Source organism: Macaca fascicularis, chromosome 8 (assembly GCF_037993035.2).
Source record: "Macaca fascicularis isolate 582-1 chromosome 8, T2T-MFA8v1.1".
NCBI classification, from domain to species: domain Eukaryota; kingdom Metazoa; phylum Chordata; class Mammalia; order Primates; family Cercopithecidae; genus Macaca; species Macaca fascicularis.
This window is the reverse complement of record NC_088382.1, coordinates 42,772,795-42,800,037: the sequence shown is the minus strand read 5'-3', so window position 1 is coordinate 42,800,037 and position 27,243 is coordinate 42,772,795. Positions and strand designations below refer to the sequence as shown.

The window sequence follows — 27,243 nt, the reverse complement described above, 5'->3', positions numbered from 1 at the left end:
ATGCAAACTAGAAGCTTTTATATGTAAATGCAGGCAGCTGTACCTGGAAGCCAGGTACATTCAATATGGTGTCCCCTGCCCTCTTTTCCTTGTCACCATGTTTAAGGGTGTCATGACAGCCTCCAAGTAAAACCACGTGTACAGGTATCATGGCCGCCGCCAGGTGGAGGCTGCATTTGCATAATAAAAGACTAGGGTGGGAGGGCCAGTCTTTTCCAGGGCTGTGTAAACCGCACGCCTGGTCAAACCAATTCCCTGAGCCCTATGTAAATTAATTGCTGCCTCCTCAAGTCTCTGTACAAAATCCATTGCGTTCCACAGCGAACAGGAGACCCTCTTTTTGGCGACCCACTTTCTCATTATGAGGAAGCTTTTTCTCTCTTCTTGTCTATTAAACTTTCCACTCCCAAACCCACTCCTCGTATGTGTCCGTGTCCTGAATTCTTTCTGGACCGTGACAAAGAACCAGGGTATATAACCCAGACAACGGAGCCGTTTCATCACCTGGCCTCCTTAGCTCTTATGCAGGTATTTTCATACGTGAACAGTTGTTCAAATTGATGTTTTTGTGGGGGAACAATCACTGGAGAGTCTTATTCCACCAACTTGCTTTACCTCTTGTCCACCAGGAATTCATTAAATGGTGTCAATAAGAGAGACAAAATGGTTGTAACAACAACTGATATGTTGAGTTGGAACATCAAGCTGGGAGAGAAGCAGCATTAGGCATTGTGTACATGAAAGTACAGGAAGTGATAGATTACTGAATGAATTTAAGTATGATAGTGCGTCTTAGGTTGCTTGGATATAATATGGTGGCAAGGGCTGAATATATTACTGATACGTTTACCATCTCCTTGAAACAAGTATTTCAAGACATTTGATGCTGAGCCATTGTCAGATACAAACTGCCGCTTACCTTGCAATCTTTTGAACAGCAATCTCCGGAACCACATTGCGCATTATCTTTCAGTCTACATGTTAAAGCATCACAACATAACTTATGTGTACAATTCTGTAAAAAAAAATGCTAAGTGTTAGTTAATCACATATAATTAGGTACCACCAAATAAAACTGTGACATATAACTTTACAAAGTATAAAACTTTTCTAAAATTCACTGATTTTTCATAATCCCATTCTTTATGTGAGATTTATAGAAATCAATATCTCATTCAGTAATGTGTAAAATAAATGTATTGTCTTGAGGAAGGAGAAAGGGAGGGGATTGAAAAACCACCTATTGAGTACTATGCTCACCACCTGTGTGCAATATGCCCATGTAACAAACCTGCAAATGTACCCCCTGTAGCTGAATTAAAAGTTGAAATTTTAAAAAAGAAATGTACTATGTCACTATATTTCATATAATTTCAATGATATTCCTATGGGGCCAAAACCTAGAGAAAACAGTTATTAGATATCTTATTAACTAACATTGTCTTTAAACATTTCCTTATATTATTCATTTTATAACAAATCGTATCAGCCAGATTTATTCACCTGTAGAAACCAAAATTAAATAACCTCAAAAATTGTTCATAAAATCACAAATGTTTACTGTTTTCTCAATGCTTCCACTTAACTTCTCTGGAAGAAATGAAAAACTAGAGATTCTAGACCCACAATGTTAAATATGACAACTACTAGCCATGTGTAGCTATTTAAATTTAAATTAACTAACATTAAATAAAGTTAATAATTTATGTACTCAGTCACATGAGCCACATTTTGAGTGCTCAACACACTAACATATGATTAGTGGAAAGTGTATTGTATGGCACAAAAGAACATTTCCATAATTATGAAAAGTTCCATTGAAGAACACTGCTCTAGAAAATGGATGTTTAATTTTACAGTAAGTTTTGTATTTATTTATTGGATCTAGCATAAATTTTGTCCTTATTTATTTTACTGTGGTGAATAAGGTTGATTTATATTCAAATACAAAATCAATTTTACATTATTAAGCCCAAATTTGTCTTGCTAACATTTGTTTAGAATTTCTCTATCTAAGTTCACTGGTGACTTTGGTCTCTAATTTTCTTTTCCTCTAATAAGCTTCTCAAAGGTTTTTTCTGTGTCAAGTTTACACTGGTTTATAAAATGAATGGAGCTTTGTTTATTTAAAAAAAAAAAAAAGAAGAAGAAGAAAATTGGATTATTACCTCCTTCAATATTAGAATTTATCAGAGAAATCTACTGGGCTGGTGGTAGTTGTCAGAAGTTTTTAAAATAGAGATACAACTCTTTTGTTAGTTATGAGAACATTCTAATTGGTTGTTTCTCACTGAGTCAGTAATTTGTAAGTTTTACCATTCTAGCAATTTCTCATATTCACAGAATATTCATATTTATTAATATAAATTTTTGTATCATGTCCTCTTTCTAGCTGTAGGTTCTGAGTTGTTTTTTTTTTTCTTTTTCAGTCCTAATATTGGTTGTTTATACCTTTTATTATTTGGTTTCATTAGTGTTATTTGAAAATTTTTAACTTTTTTTAGTTTTTTCAAGGAACTAAGTTTTCTTTTTAAGCTATCTATTATATAATGATTGCTTATTTTATTAATTCTTGCTCTTATCTTTATTATTTATACATTTAAGTCTATAAATTTTCATTGAAATATAGTTATAGATATATTGCTGAGTTTTGATAATGTCTAATTTTCATTGTAATACCCACTGGTAATTTAAAAGCATACTTTTTTTAACTTTGCAAATATTGAGGATATTCTGGCTATGTTAATTGGTTTACTGAGTGAACTTCTCGGCAGCAAGATAAATTATTAATTGATTTATTTATTGATTTATACTTTGTTGCAATGTATTGGGTAAACATACTCTTGTGTATCTTTTTTTTTCCACTGGAACATTATGCAGCCTTTATGCATAGATATAAACATATTTGAAGCATATTGTTGAGTAAGAAAAGTAATTTGCAGAAAATGTATAGAGTATCATTTGTCCAAAACTTCCTCCCCAGAATTATAGCCCATATTTCTATAGACACATATATATGTAAAAATAGAATAAAAAGTCTGAAAAAATATACACAAAGCTGTTAACAATGGGGACCTTATAGATGGAAGTGATGGTCCCAAGGGGAAATTTTATGTTTATCTTTAATGTTTGATTTTTTTACAATTATCATATATTTGTGTATTACTTACATAGTTAAAAATACATACCTACTTTGAAAATATAATTTTACGCCAGTTGTCTCATAACCTCTAGGGCTAGGTATGACTTGGTCAAGACCAAGGATTAGTTGGCAGTGATTGGGATAAAATACTGACACACTGAATATATTTATTATGGTTAAAAAAATGTGTTCCCGATGCACATAGTCACTACACTGTCCAAGTTCAATGCTAATGAAAAAGTCTGAAAGACAACTAGAGAAAAGGGTCAGATCATGTAAAAAGGGAAACCCATCAGCTAACAGTGAACTTCTCAGCAGATAGCTGATAAACCAGGAGAGATTGGGAGCTTATTTTCAGCATTTTTAATGAAATTCCAACTAAGAATTTCATATCCCACCAAACTAAGCTTCATAAATAGAGAAATAAAATATTGTCCAGATAAGCAAGTGCTAAGGGAATTCATTACCACTAGACCAGCCTTACAAGAGATCCTTAAGAGAATTCTAAACAAGGAAACAAAAGAATGATTGATATATGCTACCATGAAAACACACTTAAGTACCTAATCTACAGACCCTATAACGCAATGCACAACAGAAACTACAAAACAGCCAGCTAACAACTTTGTGATAGTATCAAAACCTCACATTTAAATATCAACCTTGAATTTAAATGGTCTAAATGCCATTCTTAAAAGGCATGGATTGGCAAGTTGGATTAAAAAAACAAGAACCATTTGTCTGCTGTCTTCAAGAGACCATATCACAGGTAATGACACCCACAGACTCAAAGTAAATGTTTTCAGAGACATCTATCATGCAAACACAAAACAAACAAAAAGAACAGCGTCTCTATTCTTACATCAAATAAAACAAACATAAAACCAACAACAATAAAAAAAAAAGGACAAAGAATGACATTACATAATGAGAAAGGGTTCAATTCAATGAGAAGATATAACTATTCTAAAAATATATGCACCCAACACTGGAGCACCCAGATTCATAAAATAAGTACTACTAGACCTACCAAAAGACTTAGCCACAAAATAATACTGGGGGACTTCAACATCCCCACTGACAGCATTAGACAGATCACTGAGGCAGAAAATTAACAAAGAAATTCTGTCCTGAAATTTGAGTCTTAACCAATTGGACCTAATAGACATCTACAGAACACACCACCCATCAACCACAAAATATGTATTTTTCTCATCTGTACACAGAGCATACTATAAGATCAACCACATGCTTGGCCATAAAGTGAGTCTCAATAAATTTTTAAAAATTAAAATCACACCATAATCTCAGACCATAGTGAAATAAAAATAGAAATAAATGCCAAGAATATCTCTCAAAACCACACAATTACATGAAAATTAAACAACTTGCTCCTGAATGACTTTTGAGTAAACAACGAAATTAAGGCAGAAATCAAAAACTGTTTTGAAATAAATGAAAACAGACACAACATACCAAAATCTCTAGGATGCAGCAAAAATGATGTTAAAAGGAAAGTTTATGGTAGCAAATGCTTACGTCAAAAAGTTACAAAGGCCTCAAATTAACACTCTAACCTCACACCTAGAAGAACCGGGAAAACAAGAACACACTAACCCCAAAGCTAGCAGAAAAAAATAAATAACTAAAACCAGAGCAGAATGAAATGATATTGAAACCCAAAAATACAAAGAATCAACAAAACCAAAAGTGTTTTTTGAAAGGATAAACAAGATTGATAGACCACTAGCTAGACTGACAAAGAAAAAAGAGGAAAGATCCAAATAAGCACAATCAGAAATGACAAAGGTAACATTATAACCAACCACATAGAAATGTAAAAGATACTGAGCCTATTATTAACACTTCTATGCACATGAACTAGAAAATCTAGAGGAAATGAACAAATTCCTGGAAACACACCATCTCCCAAGATTGAATTGGAAGAAATTGAAACCCTGAACAGGCTAATATCGAGTTCAGAAATTGAATCAATAATAAAAACTTACCAACCAATAAAAGCCCCAGACCAGATGGATTCACAACTGAGTTCAGCCACACATACAAAGAAAAGCTGGCACCAATTCCATTGAAACTATTCCAAAAAATCAAGGAGGAGGAACTCATCCCTAACTCATTCTATGAAGTCAGCATAACCCTAATAACAAAACCTGGCAAAGACATAATGAAAAAAAGAAAACTACAGGCTAATGTTCCTGATGAACATAGACATAAAGATCCTCAACAAAATACTAGCAAACCAAATCCAGCAACACATCAAAAAGTTAATTCACCATGATCAAGTAGGCTTCATTCATGGGGTGCAAGATTGGTTCAACATATGTGAATCAATAAATGTGATTCATCACATAAATAGAATTAAAAACAAAAACCATATGCCATTATCCTAAGTGAACTAATGCAAGAACAGAAAACCAAACACTGCTTATTCTTACTTACAAATGGAAGCTAAACATTGGGTGCTCATAGACATAAAGGTAGCAACAACAGATACTGAGGGCTACTAGAGTGGGAAGTGGGGAAGAGAGGCAAGGGTGGAAAAACTATTGGGTACTAAGCTCAGTGCCTGGGTGATAGGATCAATTGTACCTGAAACCTCAGCATCACACAATATACCCAGAAAACAACCCTGCACATGTACCCCCACCCAATCTGAAATAAAAGTAAAAATTATAAAAAGTAAATAAATAAAATAATGTGTTCCCAGCAGCTCTTAGAAAACATGTTTTATATATTTTAATTAGGTCATCTTTAATATGTTGTTCAAATATTGTGCATCTGCAATAATTTTTTTATTTGCTTTTTCTTTTTTCTTTCTTTCTTTTTTTTTTTTTTTTTTTTTAATGTGAGACAAAGTCTCGCTTCGTTGCCCAGGCTGGAGTGCAGTAGCATGATCTCAGCTCACTACAACCTCCACCTCCCAGGTTCATGCAATTCTCTTGACTCAGTCTCCCGAACAGCTGGGATTACAGGCATCTGCCACCACACCGGCTAATTTTTGAATTTTTAGTAGAGACGGGGTTTCACCATGTTGGTCAGACTGGTCTTGAAATCCTGACCTCAAGCTATCCATCCATCTTGGCCTCCCAAAGTGCTGGGATTACAGGCGTGAGCCACTGCGCCTGGCCTTCATATGTTTTTTCTGTTATTTGCTACCAAAGATGTGTTAACACCTCTTAAAGTGATTATGAATTTGTCTGTCTCTCCTCATAGTAAAATTTTGCTTTAAAATATTTTGAAACTATGTTTGGGTGATTTTTAATTTACAATTATTACATGTCCTAGTGTGCTGGACCAACCCTGTTCTGGTTTTTAAGGGTCAATTGTTAAATTTTCAGAAATTTTGTGAACTGGTTGCTAACAAAGCCATTAATAAAAATTGAATTTCATTAACTTACAATGAAATAAATTATACTTTTAAAAGGTAGCAAATATTGACAACATCATTTCTTATTTTCCTACATTTTAATTTTAGCTATACTCTTGAAGATATTAATATCTATTATTAATTTTTGGTGGAAATACTGTATAATGATCTGCTACCATTCACATTTTTCCAACTCTGCATTTAATAATGTTGCATTTGTCACTTTAAATCTGCCATTGTAGGAGTGTTTAAAGGAAGGAATTCAGCAAGTGCTACAAATCACGGCCTAACTCAGATTTTGTTGATTGTCTTGGTGTGCGTGCTGAAAGGTTTTGGGTTAATATAATTTGTATGAGGTTGAGAAATAATTCAACAGTAGCTAATATACCAGATTTAATAAAAATAAATTTACTTGGTAAGAGTCAGCAAATTAGGATAGAACTCCAATTAGCGAATCATTGTTGAATCACAATCATACACTGAGTTAACTACAGAATCAACAAAAGTATTCTGGGAGAAGCATTTTGGCTATATAAGTTTACAGTAGAGGGTATTCTTGCGTAACTGAAAGCATGTACCCTTTAACTTAACTGCAATAAACTATACCCATTTAAAATGTTTAGTTTATGCATTTACTCATATACTCAAGTTACAGAACACTCTCATTGCCAACCAGAGACATCTCCTACTTATTGAAGTCAACCACTTCTTCACACTAAAGTTTACTTACCATTTTTTATAATTTTAGAGAAACAGAATCATATATTACATAACCTTGTGAATCTGGCTCATTTCAATCAGCATAATCATTTTGTGATTCACCAATGGTGATAAATTTACCAGCATTTTGTTCATTTTTTTATTGCTGAGTAGTTTTCCAATGACTAGAAATACCACAATGTATCTGTCCACATGATGATGGATATTTGGATTGTTTCTAGTATTTGGCTGCCATGAATAAAGCAGCTCTAAACATTCACGTACAAATATTTTAGGGGATATATATTTTCATTTCTTTGGGAAAAAAATACTTAGAGATGGAAATCTAGGGAAAAAGGAAAGTGTATATTTAACTTTATAAGACATGGCCAAAATGTTTCAAATATTTTTACACTCAACTAGCAATTTACACAAATTTCAATTGCTGTACGTCTCAACAAAACTCACTATTATTATCAGAAGGGGGTGTATTATTACAGATATTCTAATATGTGGGCAGTGTATATGATGTGGTTTTAATTATTTTTCCCAGATGACTAGTGATATTAAACATCATTTCATTTTCTTATTGTCATTTATAAATAATCTACTGTAAACTGTCCAAATTATTTTGTCTACTTTTATTAGGTCATTTGTCTCCTTTTAATTGAGTTGTAATATGTACTCTCAAGAAATATAGATTTTGTCTTTTTAATTTTTATTTAATATACAATATTTTTAGAGCATTGTTAGGATCACAGCAAAATTGGGCAGAAGGTACAGAGATTTTCCACATGCCTCGCCCACACATATACACAGCCTACCTCCTTATCAACATATCAGAGTGGTACATTTGTTACAAATGACAACCCTACATTGACACACCATTATCACCTGGAGTTCAATTTTACATTAGTTAGGGTTTACTTTGGTATTCTACATGGTATGTGTTTGAAAAATTTATAATAACATGTATCCACCACCAGAGTATCATACAGGGTAGTTTCACTGTCCTAAAAGTCCTCTGTGTTCTGCCTAATCATCCCTCCCTTCCCTTTAACCCCCGGCAACTGCTGATCTTTTTACTGTCCCCATACTGTTATCTTTTCTAGAATGTCATATAGTTGAAACTATGTGGTACATAGCTTTTTCAGATGGCTTCTTTTACCTAGTAATACATATTTTAGATTTCTTCATGTTTTTTCATGACTTGATAGATTATTTCTTTTTAGCACATTTTATTTAATAGACAATATTTTAGAGCATTGTTCCATTGTCCAATGTAGCAAAGACTATTTATTCATTTACCTATCAAAAATATTTTAGTTGCTTCCAAGTTTTGGCAATTAAAAATTAAGCTACTAGAAACATCTGTGTGCATGTTTATATGTGGACATAAATCTGCAACCCTTTTGGGTAAATACTAAAGAGAGTGATTGCTGGATAATATGGTAAGAGCATATTTAGTTTTCTAAGAAACCACCAACCTATTTTCCAAAATGGCCGTGCTATTTTTGTATTCCACTCATCTTGCTTATTAAATAATGAATGAGAATGCCTGTTGCCCCACAGCCTCACCAGCATTTTGTGTTTTTAGTGTTCTAGATTTTTGAACATTTAATAGGTATGTAGTGGTATCCTGGTGTTTTAATTTGTATTTCAGCAATAATATATGATGTGGAGCATCTTTTTGTATTTGCCATCTGTATATCTTTTTTTGGCAAGGTGTCTGTTAAAATCCTTGGCTCTTTTTTACTCAGGTTGTTTGTTTTCTTACTGTTGAGTGTATTGCTCTCTTCTCACACTGCTAGTAAAAACATATTCAAGACTGGGTAATTTACAAAGGCAAGAGGTTTAACTGACTCACAGTTCAGCATGGCTGGGGAGGCCTTAGGACACTTACAGTCATGGCAGAATGGGAAACAAACATGTCCTTCTTCACATGGCTGCAGCAAGGAGAAGTGCCAAGCAATAGGAAGAAAAACCCCTTATAAAACCATCAGATCTCATGAGAACTCACTATCACAGGAACAGCATGAGGGTAACCACCTCCATGATTTGATTACTTCCCACTGGGTCCCTCCCACAAAACATGGGCATTAGGGGAACTACAATACAAGATGAGATTTGGGTGGGGACCCCGCAAAACCATATCATTGTGCCCATGGCCCTTCCCAAATCTCACTTCGTCACATTTTAAAACACAATCATGCTTTCCCAACAGGGTAAGTTCTTTCTGCCTATGAGCCTGTAAAATCAAAAGCAAGTTAGTTACTTTCTAGATACAATGGGGTATAGGCATTGGGTAAATACACCCATTCCAAATGGAAGAAATTGGCCAAAATGAAGGGGCTACAGGCCCCATGTAAGTCCAAAATCCACTGGGGAAGTCACATCTTAAAGCTCTGAAATGATCTCCTTTGATTCCACATCTCACATCCAGGTCACCCTGATGCAAGAGGTGGGTTCCCACAGCCTTGGGCAGCTCTGCGCCTGTGGCTTTTCAAGGTACAGCACCCCTCCCAGCTTCCTTCATGGGCTGGCATTAGTGTCTCTGGCTTTTCCAAGTGCACAGTGCAAGCTGTCAATGGATCTACCATTCTAGGTTCAGGAGAATGGTGGTCCTCTTCTCACAGTTCCACTAGGCAGTGCCACGGTGGGGACTTTCTTGGGAGGGGCTTCAACCCCACATTTCCCTTTTGCACTTCCCTAGCACAGGTTCTCCATGAGGGTGCCAGCCTGCAGCAAACTTCTGCCTGGACATCCGGGCATTTCAATACATCCTCTGAAATCTAGGCAAAGGTTCCAAACCTCAATTCTTGACTTCTGTGCACCCACAGGCTAAACACCATGTGGAAGCTACCAAGACTTGGGGCTTGCACCCTTTGAAGCCATGGCCTGAGCTGTGCCTCCGCCCTTTTAGCCATGGTTGGGGTGTAGGACACCAAATCCTGAGACTGCACAAAGCAGCAAGACCCTGGGCCCAGCCCATGAAACCATTTTTCCTCCTAGGCCTCTGGGTCTGTGATGGGAAGGGTTACCCTGAAGACTTCTGATATGCCCTGGGGATATATTCGTCATTGTCTTATTGATTAACATTGGCTCCTCATTACTTATGCAAATTTCTGGAGATAGTTTGAATTTCTCTTTCTCCTCAGAAAATGGGTTTTTTCTTCTCTATCACATCATCAGTCTGTGAATTTTCCAAACTTTTTGCTCTGCTTCCCTTTGAAACGTAAGTAAGTTCCAATTCCAAACAATATCTTTGTGAATAAATTCTAAAAAGTCACATCTTGAATGCTTTGCTGCTTAGAAATATTTTCTGCCAGATACTCTAAATTATCTCTCTCAAGTTCACAGTTCCACAGACCTCTAGGGCAGGAGCAAAATGCTGCCAGTCTCTTGCTGAAGCATAGCAAGAATCACTTTTATTCCAGTTCCCAAGAAGCTCCTCATTTCCATCTGAGACCACCTTAGCCTGAACTTCATTGTACATATCACTATCAACATTTTCATAAAAGCTATTCAACAAGTCTCAAGGACATTCCGAAATTTCCCACATCTTCCTGTTTTTTTCTGAACCCTCCAAACTCTTCCAACCTTTGCCTGTTACCCAGTTCCAAAGCCACTTCCACATCTTTGGGTTCCAAAGTCCCTTCCACGGCAGCCCCCAACTCCTGGTACCAATTTACTATATTAGTTCAGACTCACATTGCTAATAAAGACATACCTGACAGTGGGTAATTTATAAAAAAGTTTAATTGACTCAAAGTTCAGCATGGCTTGGGGGGAGCCCTCAGGACACTTACATTCACAGCAAAAGGGGAAGCAAACACATCCTTCACATGGCTGCAGCAAGGAGAAGTGCCGAGCAAAAGGGGGAAAAGCCTCTTGTAAAACCATCGGATCTCATGAGAATTCACTCACTATCACAAGAACAGCAAGAGGGGAGCCACCCCCCCTGATTAAATTACCTCCCACTGGGTCCCTCCCACCACACGTGGGGATTATGGGAACTACAATTCAAGACAAGATTAGGGTGGAGACACAGTCAAACTGTATAATTGAGCTTTAAGAGTTCTTTGTGTATTTTGGATTAAGTCCTTTATAATGTCTGTCTTTTGCAAATATTTTCTCAAAATCTGTGACTTGTCTTTTCATTTTCTTGAAAGCATCTTGTGCAGAGAAGATATTATTTAAATTTCAATACAGCCCATCTTCTCAATCATTTCTTTCATGTATGTGCCTTTGGTTTTTTTCATCTAAAAAGTCATTGCCAAACCCAAGATCATCTAGATTTTCTCCTGTGTTACCGCATAGAAGTGTTACAGTTTTGCATTTTACATTTCAGGAGTGTGATCCATTTTAAGTTAGTTTTTGCAAAAGGTATAAGGTTTGTGTCAATATTCACATTTGTGTACATGGATATCCAGTTGTTCTAGCACCATTTGTTGAAAATACTATCTTTGTTCCATCATATGATCTTAGCTCATTTGTCAAAAATCAGTTGACTATATTTATATGGGTCTATTTCTGGGCTCATGTATCCCATTCCATCAATCTATCTGTCTATTCTTATGTAAATACTACACTTTCCTCATTGTTGTACATTTGTAGTAACTCTTGAATCAGGTAGTATCAGTCATCAAACTTTGTTATTGGCCTTCAATACTGTGACAATTCTGGGTTTACTGCCTCTCCATACAAACTTTAGAATCACTTTCTCAGTATCTACAGACAACTTTTCTGAGATTTTGATTGGAATTGCATTGAATTTCTAGATCAAAGTTGGAAGAGCTGACATCTGAAAATATTGTTCTCCTATTTATAAACATGGAATATTGCTTATTTGGTGTTTTGAATTTTTAAATCAGAGTTTTATACTTTTCCTCATATAGATCTTGAACATTTTTTTAGATTTATACCTAAGTATTTAATTTCAGGGAATGAGAATGTAGATCGTATTGCATTTTGAATTTCAAATTCTACCTGTTCATTGTTGGTATATAATGAAAAAGGTTGACTTTGTTGCAGGAAGTCAGGGACCCCAAACAGAGGGACCCACTGAAGCCATGGCAGAAGAACGTAAATTGTGAAGATTTCATGGACATTTATTAGTTCCCCAAATTAATACTTTTATAATTTCTTATGCCTGTCTTTACTGCAATCTCTGTACATAAATTGTGAAGATTTCATGAACACTTATCACTTCCCCAATCAACACCCTTGTGATTTCCTATGCCTGTCTTTAATCTCTTAATCCCGTTATCTTCGTAAGCTGAGGAGGATGTATGTCACCTCAGGACCCTGTGATGATTGTGTTAACTGCACAAATTGTTTGTAGAGCATGTGTGTTTGAACAACATGAAATCTGGGCACCTTGAAAAAAGAACAGGATAACAGCAATGTTCAAGGAACAAGAGAGATAACCTTAAACTCTGACTGCTGGTGAGCCGGGCAGAACAGAGCTATATTTCTCTTCTTTCAAAAGCAAATAGGCGAACTATCGCTGAATTCTTTTTCTCAGCAAGTAACATCCCTGAGAAAGAGAATGGCCCCAAGGGTAGGCCTCTAAAATGGCCTCTTTAGGGGTAGCTGTCTTTTACAGTCAAAGCCAAAGGGATGAAATAAGTCCCAGTCTCCTGTAGCGCTCCCAGGCTTATTAGGACAGGAAATTTCTGCCTAATAAATTTTGGTCAAACTGGTTGTCGGCTCTCAAACCCTGTCTCCTGATAAGATGTTTCAATGACAATTTGTGCCCAAAACTTTGTTAGCAATTTTAATTTCATCCCGTCCTGTGGTCCTGTGATCTCGCCCTGCCTCTATTTGCTTTGTGATATTTTATTACCTTGTGAAGCATGTGATCTCTGTGACCCACACTCTATTCATACACTCCCTCCCCTATTGAAAATTGCTAATAAAAACTTGCTGGTTTTACGGCTCAGGGAGCATCACGGAACCTGCTGACATGTGATGTCTCCCCCGGACACCCAGCTTTAAAATGTTTCTCTTTTGTACTCTTTCCTTATTTATCAGACCAGCTGACACTTAGGGAAATAGAAAAGACCCACAAGAATATCGGGGGTGGGGGTTTCACCCAATAGACTTTCATATATTAACCTTGTATCCTACAACCTTGCTATAACCACTTATTTGTTTCACACAGTTTTTGTTGTTGCTGATTTTTTCAGATTTTTTACATAGATTATCATGCCATTTGGAAACAATGACACTTTAATTTACTTCCTCCTAATGTGTATCAATCTTATTTACATGTATCATTTATTGCATTACCTAGGGCTTCCAGTGTGATAATGAAAAGTAGTGGCGAAGGGGGACATCCTTCACTTGTTCCTGATTTAGTGAAAAATCTTCCAATTCCTCATGGGTAAGTTCTTTGTTGATACTTTTTAATTGAGTTGAGGAAGGTTTCCTTATTCTGAATTTACTCAGAGTTTTTATCATTAATGATTGTTAGCTTCTATAAAATACTTTTAATGCATCTATTAATATGATCACATAATTTTTCCGCCTTTACTTTGTTGATGTGATGGATTACATTAGCTGATTTTCAAATGTTGCATTAGCCTTGCACATTTGGGATAAATCCTACCTGATTGTATTGTACAATTATTTTTATACATTGTTGGAATTTATTTGCTAGTATTTTGTTGGGTATTTTTGTCTCTATGCTTTTGAGTGATATTGTTTTGTAGTTTTCTTTCTTTGTAAGGCCTTCATTTTGGTTTTCAGTATTTGAGTATGCTGACTTCACAGAATAAGTTAAAGAGTATTTCCTTTGCTTTTATCTTCTAAAACAGACTATAGAGAATTGGTATATGTTTTGTCTTTACATTATTAGTAGAATTATTTGTAGATTTGTCTGGGCCTGATGCTTTCTCTTCTGGAAGGTTATTAATTATTTATTCAATTTCTTAAATAGATATAGGCCTATTAATATTGTCTGTTTTTGTTTAAATTTGGCAGATTATATTTCAAGGATTTAGTCAATTTATCTAAGTTATAAGATTTGTGGGCATAGCGTTGTTCATAGTTTCTTTTAATACCCCATCTGTAATGATGTGCTCTATTTTATTTCTGATGTTAGTAATATGTGTCATTTCTCTTTTTTCTTAGTCTGGTAAGAGGCATATTACTTTTATTGATCTTTCCAAAAAAGCCATCTTTTAATCTTATTCATTGTATCTATTAATTTATTGTTTTCAGTTTCATTGATTTCTGCTCTAATTTTTATTATTTTTTCCTTATGCTTACCTTAAATTTAGTTTGTTCTTTTACTGGTTTATTAAGGTGGAAGCTTAGCCTGTTGATTTTAGATCTCTTTCCTTTTCTAATACATGTAACCAATGTTATAAATTTTACTCTGAGCACTGTTTTGCTGAATACCATGGCTTTTGATAATTATGTGTTTATTCTTATTCAGTTCAAACTATTTTTAAACTTCTCCTGATATTTCTTACATAATCCATGTGTTATTTAGAAGTGTGATTTTTAATCTCCAAGTATTAGGGACTTTCCAGCAATCTCTCTGTTACAAATTTCTAGTTCATTTTCATTGTGGCCTGAGGTCAGACATTTTATGGTATCTATTCCTTGAAGTTTGTTCAGTGGTGATTTGTGGCTCAGAACATGGTCTGTCTTGCGGAATGTTCAATATGACTTTGAGAAAAATGTGTATTCTTTTGTTGTTGGATGAAGTCATCTATAGATGTCCATTATATCTAGTTGGTTAAAGTTATTGTTGAATTCCACTATGTCTTTACTGATTTTTTGTCTGCTGGATCTGTCTTTTTCTGATAAAGGAGTGTTGAAGTCTCCAACTATAATAATAGATTAATCTATTTCTCCTTATAGTTCTATAAATTTTTGCCTCATATATTTTGACACTCAGTTGTTAGTCACATACACATTGAAAATTTTTATGTCTTATTACAGAATTGACCTCTTTGTCATTATAATTGTCCCCCTTTGTCCAGGAAAACTTTCCTCATTCTGCATACTGCTTGTCTGAAATTAATAATAGCTACTCCTGGATTTTTTAATTACTGTTAGCATAGCATATTTTTCTCCATTCTTTAATTTTTATCCACATGTATATTTATACTTAATGAGGGCTCCTTGTAGACAACTGTATTTGTCAGGGTTCTCTAGAGGGACAGAACTAATAGGATAGATGTATATATGAAGGGGAGTTTATTAAAGAGTATTGACTCACATGATCAGAAGGTGAGGTCCCACAACAGGCCATCTGCACACTGAGGAGCAAGGAAGCCAGTCTCAGTCCCAAAACCTCAAAAGTAAGGAATCCGATAGTGCAGACTTCAGTCTGTGGTCAAAGTTCCAAGAGTCCCAAAGCTGAAGAACTTGGAGTTCAATGTTCAAGGGCAGGAAGCATTCAGCATGGGAGAAAGATGGAGGCCAGAAGACTCAACCAGTCTAGTCTTTCCACGTTCTTCTGCCTGCTTTTATTCTAACTGTGCTGGCAGCTGATTAGATGGTGCCTATGCAGATTGAGGGTGGGTCTCCCTCTCCCAGTCCACCAACTCAAATGTTAATCTCTTTTGGCATCACCCTCACAGACACACTCAGGAACAATACTTTGCATCCTTCATTCCAGTCAATCTGACACTCAGTATTACCCACCACAACAGAGAGCTAGATCTTGGTTTTTGATCCATTCTGACAATCTCTTTTATTTTTTAAATTGGTGCACTTAAATCACTGAAAGCAAAGTGATAATGAATACAGTTGAATTAATAAGTACTATACTTATTGCTGTTTTCTATTTGTGTGACTTTGGTTCTTCTTGTTTTTGTCTTTTTTTTTTTTTCTTTCCTTTTTTATTTCTTTTTAGAAAAATGATCTTACCATGTTGCTCAGGCTGATTTGAACTTCTAGGTTCAAGGAATCCTCTCACCTCATCCTCTCAAGTAGCTGAAACTACAGCTGCACGTCATGATGCTCAGCCTGCCTTTTGTGTTTAACTAAGCATTTTATAATGTTATTTTCTATCTTTTCTTAGTGTATCAGTTATACTTTTTTAAAACATTTTTTTGTGGTGGCCCTAGAGATGAAAATATACATTTACAACTAATCCAAGTCCACTTTCAAATAACAGTATACCACTTCAGGGATAGTACAATTCATAAAAACATAATAATCCTAATTTCTCCCTTCCATTTCTTTTTGGTAAGAACTGAACACTCTGGCTTATTTCAAAATGGTTCCTTTTCTCCTCTTTCTTCTGGAAGCACAAGGGAATTTTTCTCTGATATTCACTGTGAGAACAAGATTAAACTTCTAGAGGTGAAGCTCATAAAAGTATGAGAACATCCTCAATAACTGGGTCCTCCTGGAGTTTTTAACTCTCACAGTTATATACACTGAGCCTCTGGCAATTTGTCAGTTTTCGTTTAGGCTTTTCGACTCCAGTGCTGTCTGTGTGAAAGTTTAGCTCACATGCTTCTGTTCTAGCAAGTTGTGATTCTCCGTATGCACTTGTTGATATATTGAATTTGGGGGCAGTGCGTCATCCTGTGATCTCACTTCTCCAACAGACCTAGAAAGAGTTGCTGCTTATTCAGTCTGTTCACCTTTTTACTTGTTGACAGATTGGAGTGGCAACTTCCAAGTGTCTTAGATACCTGATCAGAAACTAAGTCTTATCTTTTCACATATTTGAATAAAAGCCTGTCAATATACAAATTGTACATATTTTCTCACATTCTGGAGCTTGTCGTTTTATTTTTATCAGAGTCTAAGTGAAAAGGGTTCTAAATTTGAGAAAACACTACTTATCATTTTTCTCTTTAAACTTCCTTCTTTTTGCCATAATCTAAAAAATTTTGCCTACCACCAGCCACAAAGATTGTCTCCTACGTTTTATCCCAAAAGTTTTTTAGCTTTAACTCTAATTTTTAAGTCTTTAATTTATTTCAAGTTAATTATTTGTGTATGGTGAGATGTGAAGTTTTATTTTATTTACACATATGTTTAGTTTATACAATTTTGTTGGAAAGATTTTCTTCACCCATTGAATAGCCCTTTGTCTTATCATATAAAGTGGCCATATAAAATCATTTTATAGCTGGATTCTCTGTTCTACTTTATTAATTGTATATATTTATCCTTTGGTCAATACTACCTTGTCTTCATTATTATAACTTCATAGAAAACATTGAAATGTATAGAAAATTAGTATATGTGTTCCAATTTATTGTTTTTCTTTTCATGGCTTGGTTTATCCTAGGTCATTTCCATTTCCACATCAATTGTAGAATCAGCTTATCAATTTCTACAAAAAGATAAGTGGATTTTGGCTGGGACTGTGTTAAATGTATGGATCCATTTGTGTAGAGCTGAAATCTCAATATTATGTCTCCCAATCCATGAAAATGGGATATGTCTCCATTCATTTCAATGTTTTTTGCTTTTCCTGAGTAACGTTAATTTTTATTGTGCACAATTGCACATATTTTGTTATATCTATACATATCATGTTTTGGGAAACATATGTAGAATTGTCCATTTGATTTCATTTTCTATTTGCTGTTTCTACACAGAAATCCAACTCATTGTTATATATTGACTTTTGTATTCAATGATTTGCAAGATTCATTAGTTTTATTATTTTGAAGATTGCCAGTAATCTATATTTCTAGGCCAGATTGAGTTTTACTTCTTGTTATCATTACATGTTTATCTTGCCACAACCATAGTGTTTCCTTCTTCTCTCTAGGCAGCCATTCTGAGTTTCTGTGCACCACTAGGTTTTTGCCATTCCTCTCCTGTACTCCAGCACTCTATGTAAGTCACTCTGGTCAAATGTAGTTGTTTATCCATTGTTTTGGTCCTTTCTTATGGTGGGAGACCAGCATTAGGCACTTCTAGTGCTGTCTAATGGGCCATCTTGCTGATGTCCCTTTATCATATTTTATAATTATTTTTGTTTGATCTTAGTTGTATATTTTTATATTTTTTATAATTATGATAGATTTAATTTCAAAATATTTTAATTAGAATCACCTTTCCACAGAAAATGTTTTTACCTATATTAACAAACCATGCATTTTGCTACCCTGTTGGTTATAATCTACTGTTTTTAGATGTTGTTGTCTGTTTTTATTTCTGCTTGTTGTTGAGGGTATATTCTTTCAATCCCTTCGACACTCTTAATGGCATTTAAATTTACATTTGGAACTAATACATACACTAAATAATGTCAGAAGACAATAACCAAAGACAAAAATTATCTAAGGACCATGCTCCCAAAAATAATAGTATTAGAAAACAAAGGCTTCCATCTTTTCCAAACAATATATTTTTCAAATATATTTTACTAATAGATAAGGCATTTATCTTCTTTACTACTAGAACATTTTTAAAATTTTAGAAAAAAATTCTACTAACGTCTTTATTGCCACAATCGCATTCTTCACCTCCTTCCAACAATCCATTGCCACATATTCTCCTTTGCGTGTAGGTTGGCATTTCAAGAGGGTTTGTCTGAAGACATGTAAGGCCATTATGAGAAGAAATATATTTAAAGTCATCCAAGCTACAGATGCTAAAATCCTTTACACCACCAGAGTACCTAAAATATAAAAATATGGTTATGACACAAATTAATGTTGTATATTTTTATATATCCCATAATATGGTACTTTAAAGAGAGATTTAAAAAGCATTATTCTTCATAGAAAACAATTAGCAAATTTAGGCCGGGTGCGGTGGCTCAAGCCTGTAATCCCAGCACTTTGGGAGGCCGAGACAGGCGGATCACGAGGTCAGGAGATCAAGACCATCCTGGCTAACACAGTGAAATCCCATCTCTACTAAAAAATACAAAAAAACTAGCCGGGCGAGGTGGTGGTTGCCTGTAGTCCCAGCTACTCAGGAGGCTGAGGCAGGAGAATGGCATAAACCTGGGAGGCGGAGCTTACAGTGAGCTGAGATCCGGCCACTGCACTCCAGCCTGGGCGACAGAGCGAGACTCCATCTCAAAAAAAAAAAAAAAAAAAAAAAAAGAATAGTGGGTTGTCATAAAAGTGAGTTTGAGCCCCTCTCTGGTACGTGTGTATGCTTTCTTGTCCTTATACCTTTTGTTATGGGATAACACAGCAAGGAACTCTCACAAGATGTGGGCCCCTCAACCTTGAACTTATCAGGATCCAGAACCATAAGGCAAATAAACGTCTCTTTGTAATTACCCAGTCATCAGCATTCTGTTTTAACAGTACAAATCAGAAGAAGAAGAAAAATGGTACTAGTAGTGGAGCTATTGCTATAACAAATTTCTAAAAATGTAAAGGCAGCTTTGGAACTGAATAATGGGTAGGGGCTACAAGAGTTTGGAGAAGCAGAAAAGTCCCAGATTGTCATAAATGGAGCATTAAGGGAGATTGTGGTGAGGGCTCAAAAGAAGAGAAGAAGTGTAGAAAAAGTCTGGAACGTCTTAAATATTACTTAAGTGGTTGTGATCATAAAACCAATAAAATTATGGACTTAAACTTCATTCTGATGAGGCCTCAGGTGGAAATGAGAAACAAGGTACTGGAAACAAAGTAAAGGCCATCCTTGCTACACATTTGCAAATAATTTAGTGGAATTGTTTTGGCGTCCGAGGACCAGGTAGAAGACATGCTGTGCTCCACAGGTTCACTGCCCAGGGCTGCCTTGGGACTCTGCATTCTGGCACAGTGCTTCTCAGCTTCCCCATCCATGACTCAATTTAAGAGTAATGAACTAGGATATCTGGCAGAAGAAATATCTAAGTGGCAAAGTGTTCAAGGTGCTGCCTGGCTTCTTTTGGCTGCTTATAGTAAAATGAGAATGGAAATGATTTAAATATGGAATTTATCATTAGAAGAAGCAGAACAGACAGATTTGACAAACTTTCAGGATGGCTATGTAAAAAAATAAAAAAGCATGTTTAAAAAGGCAACTTTGACCAGGCACGGTGGCTCACACCTGTAATTCCAGCACTTTAGGGGGCCGAGGAGGGAGGATTACTTGAGGTCAGGAGTTCTAGACCACCATGGCCAACATGGTGAAACCCCTTCTGTACTAAAAATACAAAATTAGCCAGTCATGGTAGCATGAGCCTATAATTCCAGCTACTCTGGAGGCTGAGGCAGGAGAATTTCTTGAACCCAGGAGGCAGAGGGTGCAGTGAGCTGAGCTTGCACTACTGCACTCCAGCCTCGGTGACAGAGTGAGACTCCATCTCAAAACAAAAAAAAAGCAACTGTTTGCTAAACAGATTAATATGGATAGAATAAAGCCAGGTTCTATCCAGCTTAACCAGGAAGACAACAAGAGAATGACCCTGAAGGCATTTCTGAGATCCTTGAGTATGCCTCTCCCCTCAGCCCATCATAGGCTCAGAGCTCTAGAAGGGCTGAATGGTTTCAGAGAACAGGCCTGAGGTGTGATCCACAGGTTCACTGCCCAGGACTACCCTGGGACTCTGCTTTCTGACACAGTGCTTCTCAGCTTCCCCATCCATTACTCAAGTGGGCCCAGGTGTGGCTCAACCACCTCTCCAGAGGGCACAAGTGGTAAGCCTTGACAATGTCCACACAATGCTAACTCTGCAAACCTGCAGAACACAAGAGATGCCAGACCATGGTGACCTCCACCTAGATTTTTTTCAAATAATGTCATCAACAGCCTGGGAGCTCAAGCAGAGACTTGTCACAGGGATAGAGCCACTGCAGAGAGCTCCCACTAGAGCAAAACCCATCAAGGCCGTAAGAGTGAGACTATACAGAGCGTTCCCTCTAGGGAAATGCCTAGTGAAGCCATGGGAGTGGGGCAGCCCCTGAGGCCCCAGAACTTTAAAGCCACCAGTTTGCAACCTCAGTCTGGGAGAGATGCAGGCATGATACTCCAACCTGTGAAAGCTGCTGGGTGGACTAAGACCAGAAAGAAGCAAGAATCCTGATGTTTTGCAGAACTCAACCTACACCCAAGTATGCCCACGATGTAGGACAGGGAGTCAAAGGAGGTTATTCTTCAGGTTTAAGCCAGTATTGTTTTTCCCTGTTGGGTTTTGGAGTCATGTGAGACCAGTTACCCCTTCCTTCTTGCCTATTTCTCTCTTTTGGAATGGGAATATCTATCCTGTGCCTGTTCCTCCATTGTATCTTGGAAGCACCAAAAAACAATGCAACTTGTTAATTGCACAGGCTCACAGCTGGAGAGGAATATGCCTCAGGATAAACCACGCCTAGAGTCTTACCCTCATCTGACTTAGATTAGAATTTGAACTTCAGATTTTTGAGTTGATGCTAGAAGTTAAGACTTTGGGGGTATTGGGGTGAAATGAATGTATTTTGAATTATGAGAAGGATGTGAATTTCGGGGGCAGGGTGAATCGCTATAGTTTGAGTGTGTCCCCCAACATTCACGTGTCAATTTTAATACCCAATAAATGCAACAGTGTTGGGAAGTGAGACCTTCAAGAGTTGATTAGACCATGAGAACTAATCCTTGAGGATGCTTCCATCATGCATGTCCTGAATGGACTGTCACAGTTATCATGAAAAGTGGTTTAGCTATAAAACCAAGTTCAGCTCCTCTCATATATGCACCTGTGCGCCCTTGCCCTTCCTCCTGCATAGCATCGTAGAGAAAGAAGGTTCTCACCAGATGCAGGCCTCTCCACCTTGGATTTCTCAAACTCCAGAATGGTGAGGCAAATAAATCTCTGTTCTTTATAAATTAACAGTCTTGGGTATTCTGATATAGGAGCACAAAATGAACTAGGACAACCACATGTTTTTATCTATTCATCCACTGATGGACACCTAGGTTGCTGCCATATTTTGGCTATTGTCAATAACTGCAATGAACATGGGTACAGATATTTCTTCAACATATTGATTTTAATTATTATTAATATATACCCAGATGTGGGGTTGCTGAATCATATGGTATTCTACTTCTAGTATTTTTGAGGGATATCCATATTGTTTTCCTTAATGGCTGTATTATTTATATCCCCACCAACAGAGTACAAGCATTTTCTTTTCTCCTCATCCTGGTCAACACATGTATTTTTTCTTTTTGATAACTGCAATTCTAACTGGCATGAGGTGCTATCTTAATTGGTATTTCTCTAATTATTACTGATGTTGACTATTTCTTTATAAATCTATTGATCATTTGTATGTCTTCTTTGGAGAAACGTCTATTCAGGTCCTTTGCCCATTTTTAAATTGACTTGTATATGTTCTCCCTATTGAGATGTTTGTGTTCTTTATATATTTTAGGATATTATTCTTTTATCATGTGTATGCTTTGCAAATATTTTCTACAAGTCTGTGGGTTGTCCGTCCACTCTGTTAGCTGTTTCCTTTAGTGTGATGTAACCCTATTTGTCTATCTTTGCTCTTGTTTCTTGTGCTTTAGGAGTCATATCTAAAAAATCATTGCCCAGACTAATGTCAAAAAGATTTCCCCTTTGTTTTCTTCTGGTAGTTTAGAGTTTCAGGTCCTATGCTTTTGTATTTAATCCATGTTGAATTGATTTTCATATGGTATAAGATAAGGGTCCAATTTCATTCTTCTGAATGTTAACATAGCACCACATATCAGTTTTCTCAGCATCTTTCATTGAGGCGACTGTCCTTTCCCCATTGTGTACCATTGGCATCTTTGTCAAAAATAAATTGACTTGAGGTGTGGATTTATTTCTGGGTTCTCTATGCTGTTCCCTTGGTCAATCTGTCTGTTTTTATGGCAGTACCATGCTGTTGTGATTACTATATGTTTGTAATATATTTTGAAACCAGGTATTGTGATACCTCTAGCTTTGTTCTTTCTGCTCAAGATTGCTTTGGCTATTCAGTGTCTTTTGTGGTTCCAAACAAATTTTATAATTTGTATTTTATTTCTGTGAAAAATGACAATAAAACTTTAATAGAAATTACACCAAACCTGTAGATCATTTTAAATACTATGAACATTTTAATAAGAATAATTCTTCCAATCCATAAACAAGTGCTCTCTATTTGTGTCTTCTTCAATTTCTTTTATCAATGTTTTACATCTGTCAGTATTTAGATCTTTCAGAATCACTAAAAATAGACAATTCATATGGCCTGTCCATAGAAAGTGCCCTTGAGCTGGCCAAAAGAAAAAAACTATAATCCATATTCTGAAAATAGTAAAGAGAAAGGGTTTCCCCAGGCATGGAGAGGCCTGGGAGAGTGCTAGGCCTATTTGCACTTGCAAAGAAGCTGTATTCTGCAGCTGTTTGGTGTAGTGTTGTATAATTGCCAAAAATTTTAGTTTGATTAACAGAAATACAAGTGTTCCTTAGAATAAGTGAAAAATTCATACAATGAAAACTATAAAATATTGATGCAAGGAATTGAAGAGGACACACAGACACAAAATGGAAAGACATGCCATGTTCATGAATTGGAAGAATCAATATTGTTAAAATGTCCATATTACCCAAAGTAACCTACAGATAGATTCAAGGCAATCCCTATCAAAATAGAAATGACAATCTTCTTAGAAATGGAAAAAATAAATGCAAAATTTATATGGAACTACAAAAGATCCAGACGAGCCAAAGCCATCTTGAGCAAAAAGAACAAAACTAGAGGAATCACATCCCTGACTTCAAATTATACTACAAAGCTACAGTAGCCAAAACAACACAGTACTGTCATAAACCAGATATGTACACCACTGGAAAGAATAGGGAATACAGAGATAAATCCACACATTTATAGTCAATTCACTTTTGACAAAGCCTCCAAGAACATACATTGGGGAAAGAGCAGTGTCTCTAACTAAAGATACTGAGAATACTGGACATCCACATGCCAAAGAAAAAAACTAGACCCTTATCTCTTGCCATATATAAAAATCAAATCAAAATCAATTAAATCTAAGACCTGACGCTATAAAATTACTGGAAGAAACACTGGGGAAATACACCAGGACATTTGCCTGAGAAAAGATTTCCCGAGTAAGACTTCAAAAGCACAGGCACCCACAGCAAAAACAGGCAAATAGGATTACATCACACTAAAATGCTTCTGCACAGCAAAAGAAACAATCAACACAGTGACTGTTGATTGTGAACAGACTAAAGAATGGGAGGAAATATTTGCAAACTACTCATCTAACAAGGATTTAATAAGCAATGTGTAGTGAACAGGCTACAGAATGGGAGAAAATATTTGCAAACTGCCCATCTAACAAGGGCTTAATAACTAGAATATATAAGGAAGTCAAACAACTCAATAGCAGAGAAACAAATAATCTGATTTTAAAATGGGCAAAAGATCTGAACAAACATTTTTTAAAGACATATAAATGGCCAACAAACAGCTATAGGAAAAAAAATGCTGCACATCACCAATCACCAGATAAATGCAAATCAAAACTACAATGAGATATCATCTCACGCCAGTTAAAATGACTTTTAGCAAAAAGACAGACAAGAATGATGCTGGTGAGGATGCAGATAAAAGAAACCTTCATACATTCTTGGTGGGAATGTAAATTAGTACAGCCACTATGAAGAACAGTATAAATGTTTCTGAAAAAACTAAAAATAGAACTACCATATGAACCAGCAATTTCACTGCTAGAAGTATATTCAAAAGAAAAAAATTCATGTATTGAAGAGGTATGTGCACTCCCATGTTTACTGCAGCACTATTCACAATAATTAAGATATAAAATCAACCTAAGTGTCCATCAGTGGATGAATCTGGAAAGAAAATATTGTACATATACACTGTAGGATTTTATTCAGCCATAAAAAAGAATGAAATCTTCTCATTTTCAACAATGTGGATGAAACTGGGACATAATGTTAAGTGAAATGAGCTAGGCACAAAAAGACAACATTGCACGTTCTAACTCAGATAGGGGAACTAAAAAAAGTTGAATGCATGGAGATAGAGAATAGAATGGTGGTTACCTGAGGCTGGGAAGGTTGGAGGGGGAGGTAGAAAGAGGATAGTTGATGAGTAGAAAAGTACAGTTACATAGAGAGAGTAAGATCTAGTGTTCGGTAGCAGAATAAGGTGACTACAGTTAACAATAATTTATTGCATATTTCAAAATAACTAAAAGAGTGGAATTGGAGCATCCCTAATGCAAAGAATTGATAAATGCTTGTAGTAATGGAAATCCTAATCACCCTGATTTGATCATTACACATTGTATGCTTGGATTAAAATATCACACCTATATCATAAATATGCATGCTGTATGTATTTATGATGTGCAGCTATTATGTATCCACAATTAAAAATAAAACATGGATGGAACTGGACATCATTACATTAAGTGAAATAAGCCAAGCACTGAAAGACAAACATCAAATGTTCTCACTTATTTGTGGGATCTACAAATCAAAACAATTGAATTCATAGAAATAGAGAGTAGAAGGATGGTTACCAGAGGCTGGGAAGGGTAGTAGGGGGCTATAGAGAGGTGGGGATGGTTAATGGGTACAAAAAAAAAAAAAAACAGAATTAATAAAACCTACTATTTGATAGCACAACAGGGTGACTACAATGAATAATAACTTATTTATACATTTTAAAATAACTTAAAAAGTGTAACTGGAGTGTTTGTAACTCAAGGGATATAAATGCTTCAGGAAACGGATACCCCATTCCCCATGACGTGTTTATTTCACATTACATGCCTCTATCAAAACATCTCATGCACCCCAAAAATGTACACCTACAATGTACCCACAAAAATTAAAAAGAAAAAAGTTTGAAAGAAAACAAGGAGAAAAGAAATTAATTAAAGAAAGAACAAGTCTATTTAATAAAGAAAATCCTTACACTGCTTTTGGTGTCATTGTGCAAACATCTCCTGAACAATGGCAGGTGTCAGTTTTGTCATAAGTTAATCCCAGATTAAGGCCAAGCAATTGAACAATAATGACAGTATATGACTCCAAGGATAAACCCTCTGGGTACTAAATATAAGAAAAAGAAAAAGTTAACTAATAATTATAATCAGTTCTAAAATACAACAATATTTACCGAATCAAAAGTTAGTATATGAAAGTAATTCTTAAAATGCACTCAAGATACCTATGTGGATGCAATTATAGTAATTATATAAATTTTTTGATTATAGATTTATTAAACATGAATGAGTCCACATAATAGTTATATTAAGTTTCAAAACACTATTACTTAATGACATTATCAGCTATCTTAGCAAACAGAACAGTCAAAAACCCTAGTTTATGGCTTCTTTGAATTATTTTAAACAAAATGCCTTTAATATTCTTCAACAGTCGATTCTACATTCCTTCTATAGTAGACATCCTCTGAAATGGGTCCCAATAATCCTTGTCTCCTGGTATTCATGTCCTTGTGGAATCCCACTTTATTGCGTATAGGCTGGACTTACTGACTTGCTTTTAATTAACTGAGTATAGCAGAAGTGATGGGTCATCATGTCCAGGATATGTTATAAAAGGACTGGCTTCTTAAATTCTCTATCTTGCTCTTTCTTGCCCACTCTAGGGGAATCCAGCTGCAATGCCGTGAGGTGAACTAGTAGAGAAGCCCACATGAGTGATCTTGGAAATGACTTTCTGAGGTCTGCCAACAGCCACATGACTGAGCTTGAAAGCATATCCTCCATTAGTCAAACCTTGAGATAACTCCAGCCCTTGCTGACACATTGATTTTGTCTTTGTTGGAAACCTAGAGTTTGAACTACCCACTGAATTCCTCCTAGATTCCTAACCTACAGAACTGCATTGTTTTTGTCTGCTAAGTTTTAGTGTGATCTGTTATGTCACAATAGATAAATAATACATCCTCATAGGTTTTATTGTTCTCCTGTACATAATTTCCAATGGTTATGTTTTCCTTTAAGAGTCCTGCTCAGATGACTATTCAGAACACAATTAAAGTGTTGTGATATAGGAGAAAGAACACAGCTATCATCTGTTTCTAAGTAATTTCAAATTATTTTGAAGTTGCAG

At 35.8% G+C, this 27,243-nt stretch overlaps 1 protein-coding gene across 1 annotated transcript in view; it reads right to left on the bottom strand.

Annotated features, from left to right (window-relative positions):
- The window catches only part of ADAM5 (Disintegrin and metalloproteinase domain-containing protein 5), a 136,929-nt gene that overhangs the window by 70,901 nt on the left and 38,785 nt on the right, over positions 1 to 27,243 (bottom strand). The window contains 3 exon segments of the mRNA NM_001283728.1: positions 920 to 1,015; positions 18,660 to 18,843; positions 26,081 to 26,217. Coding sequence (NP_001270657.1) covers positions 920 to 1,015; positions 18,660 to 18,843; positions 26,081 to 26,217 — 417 coding nt within the window.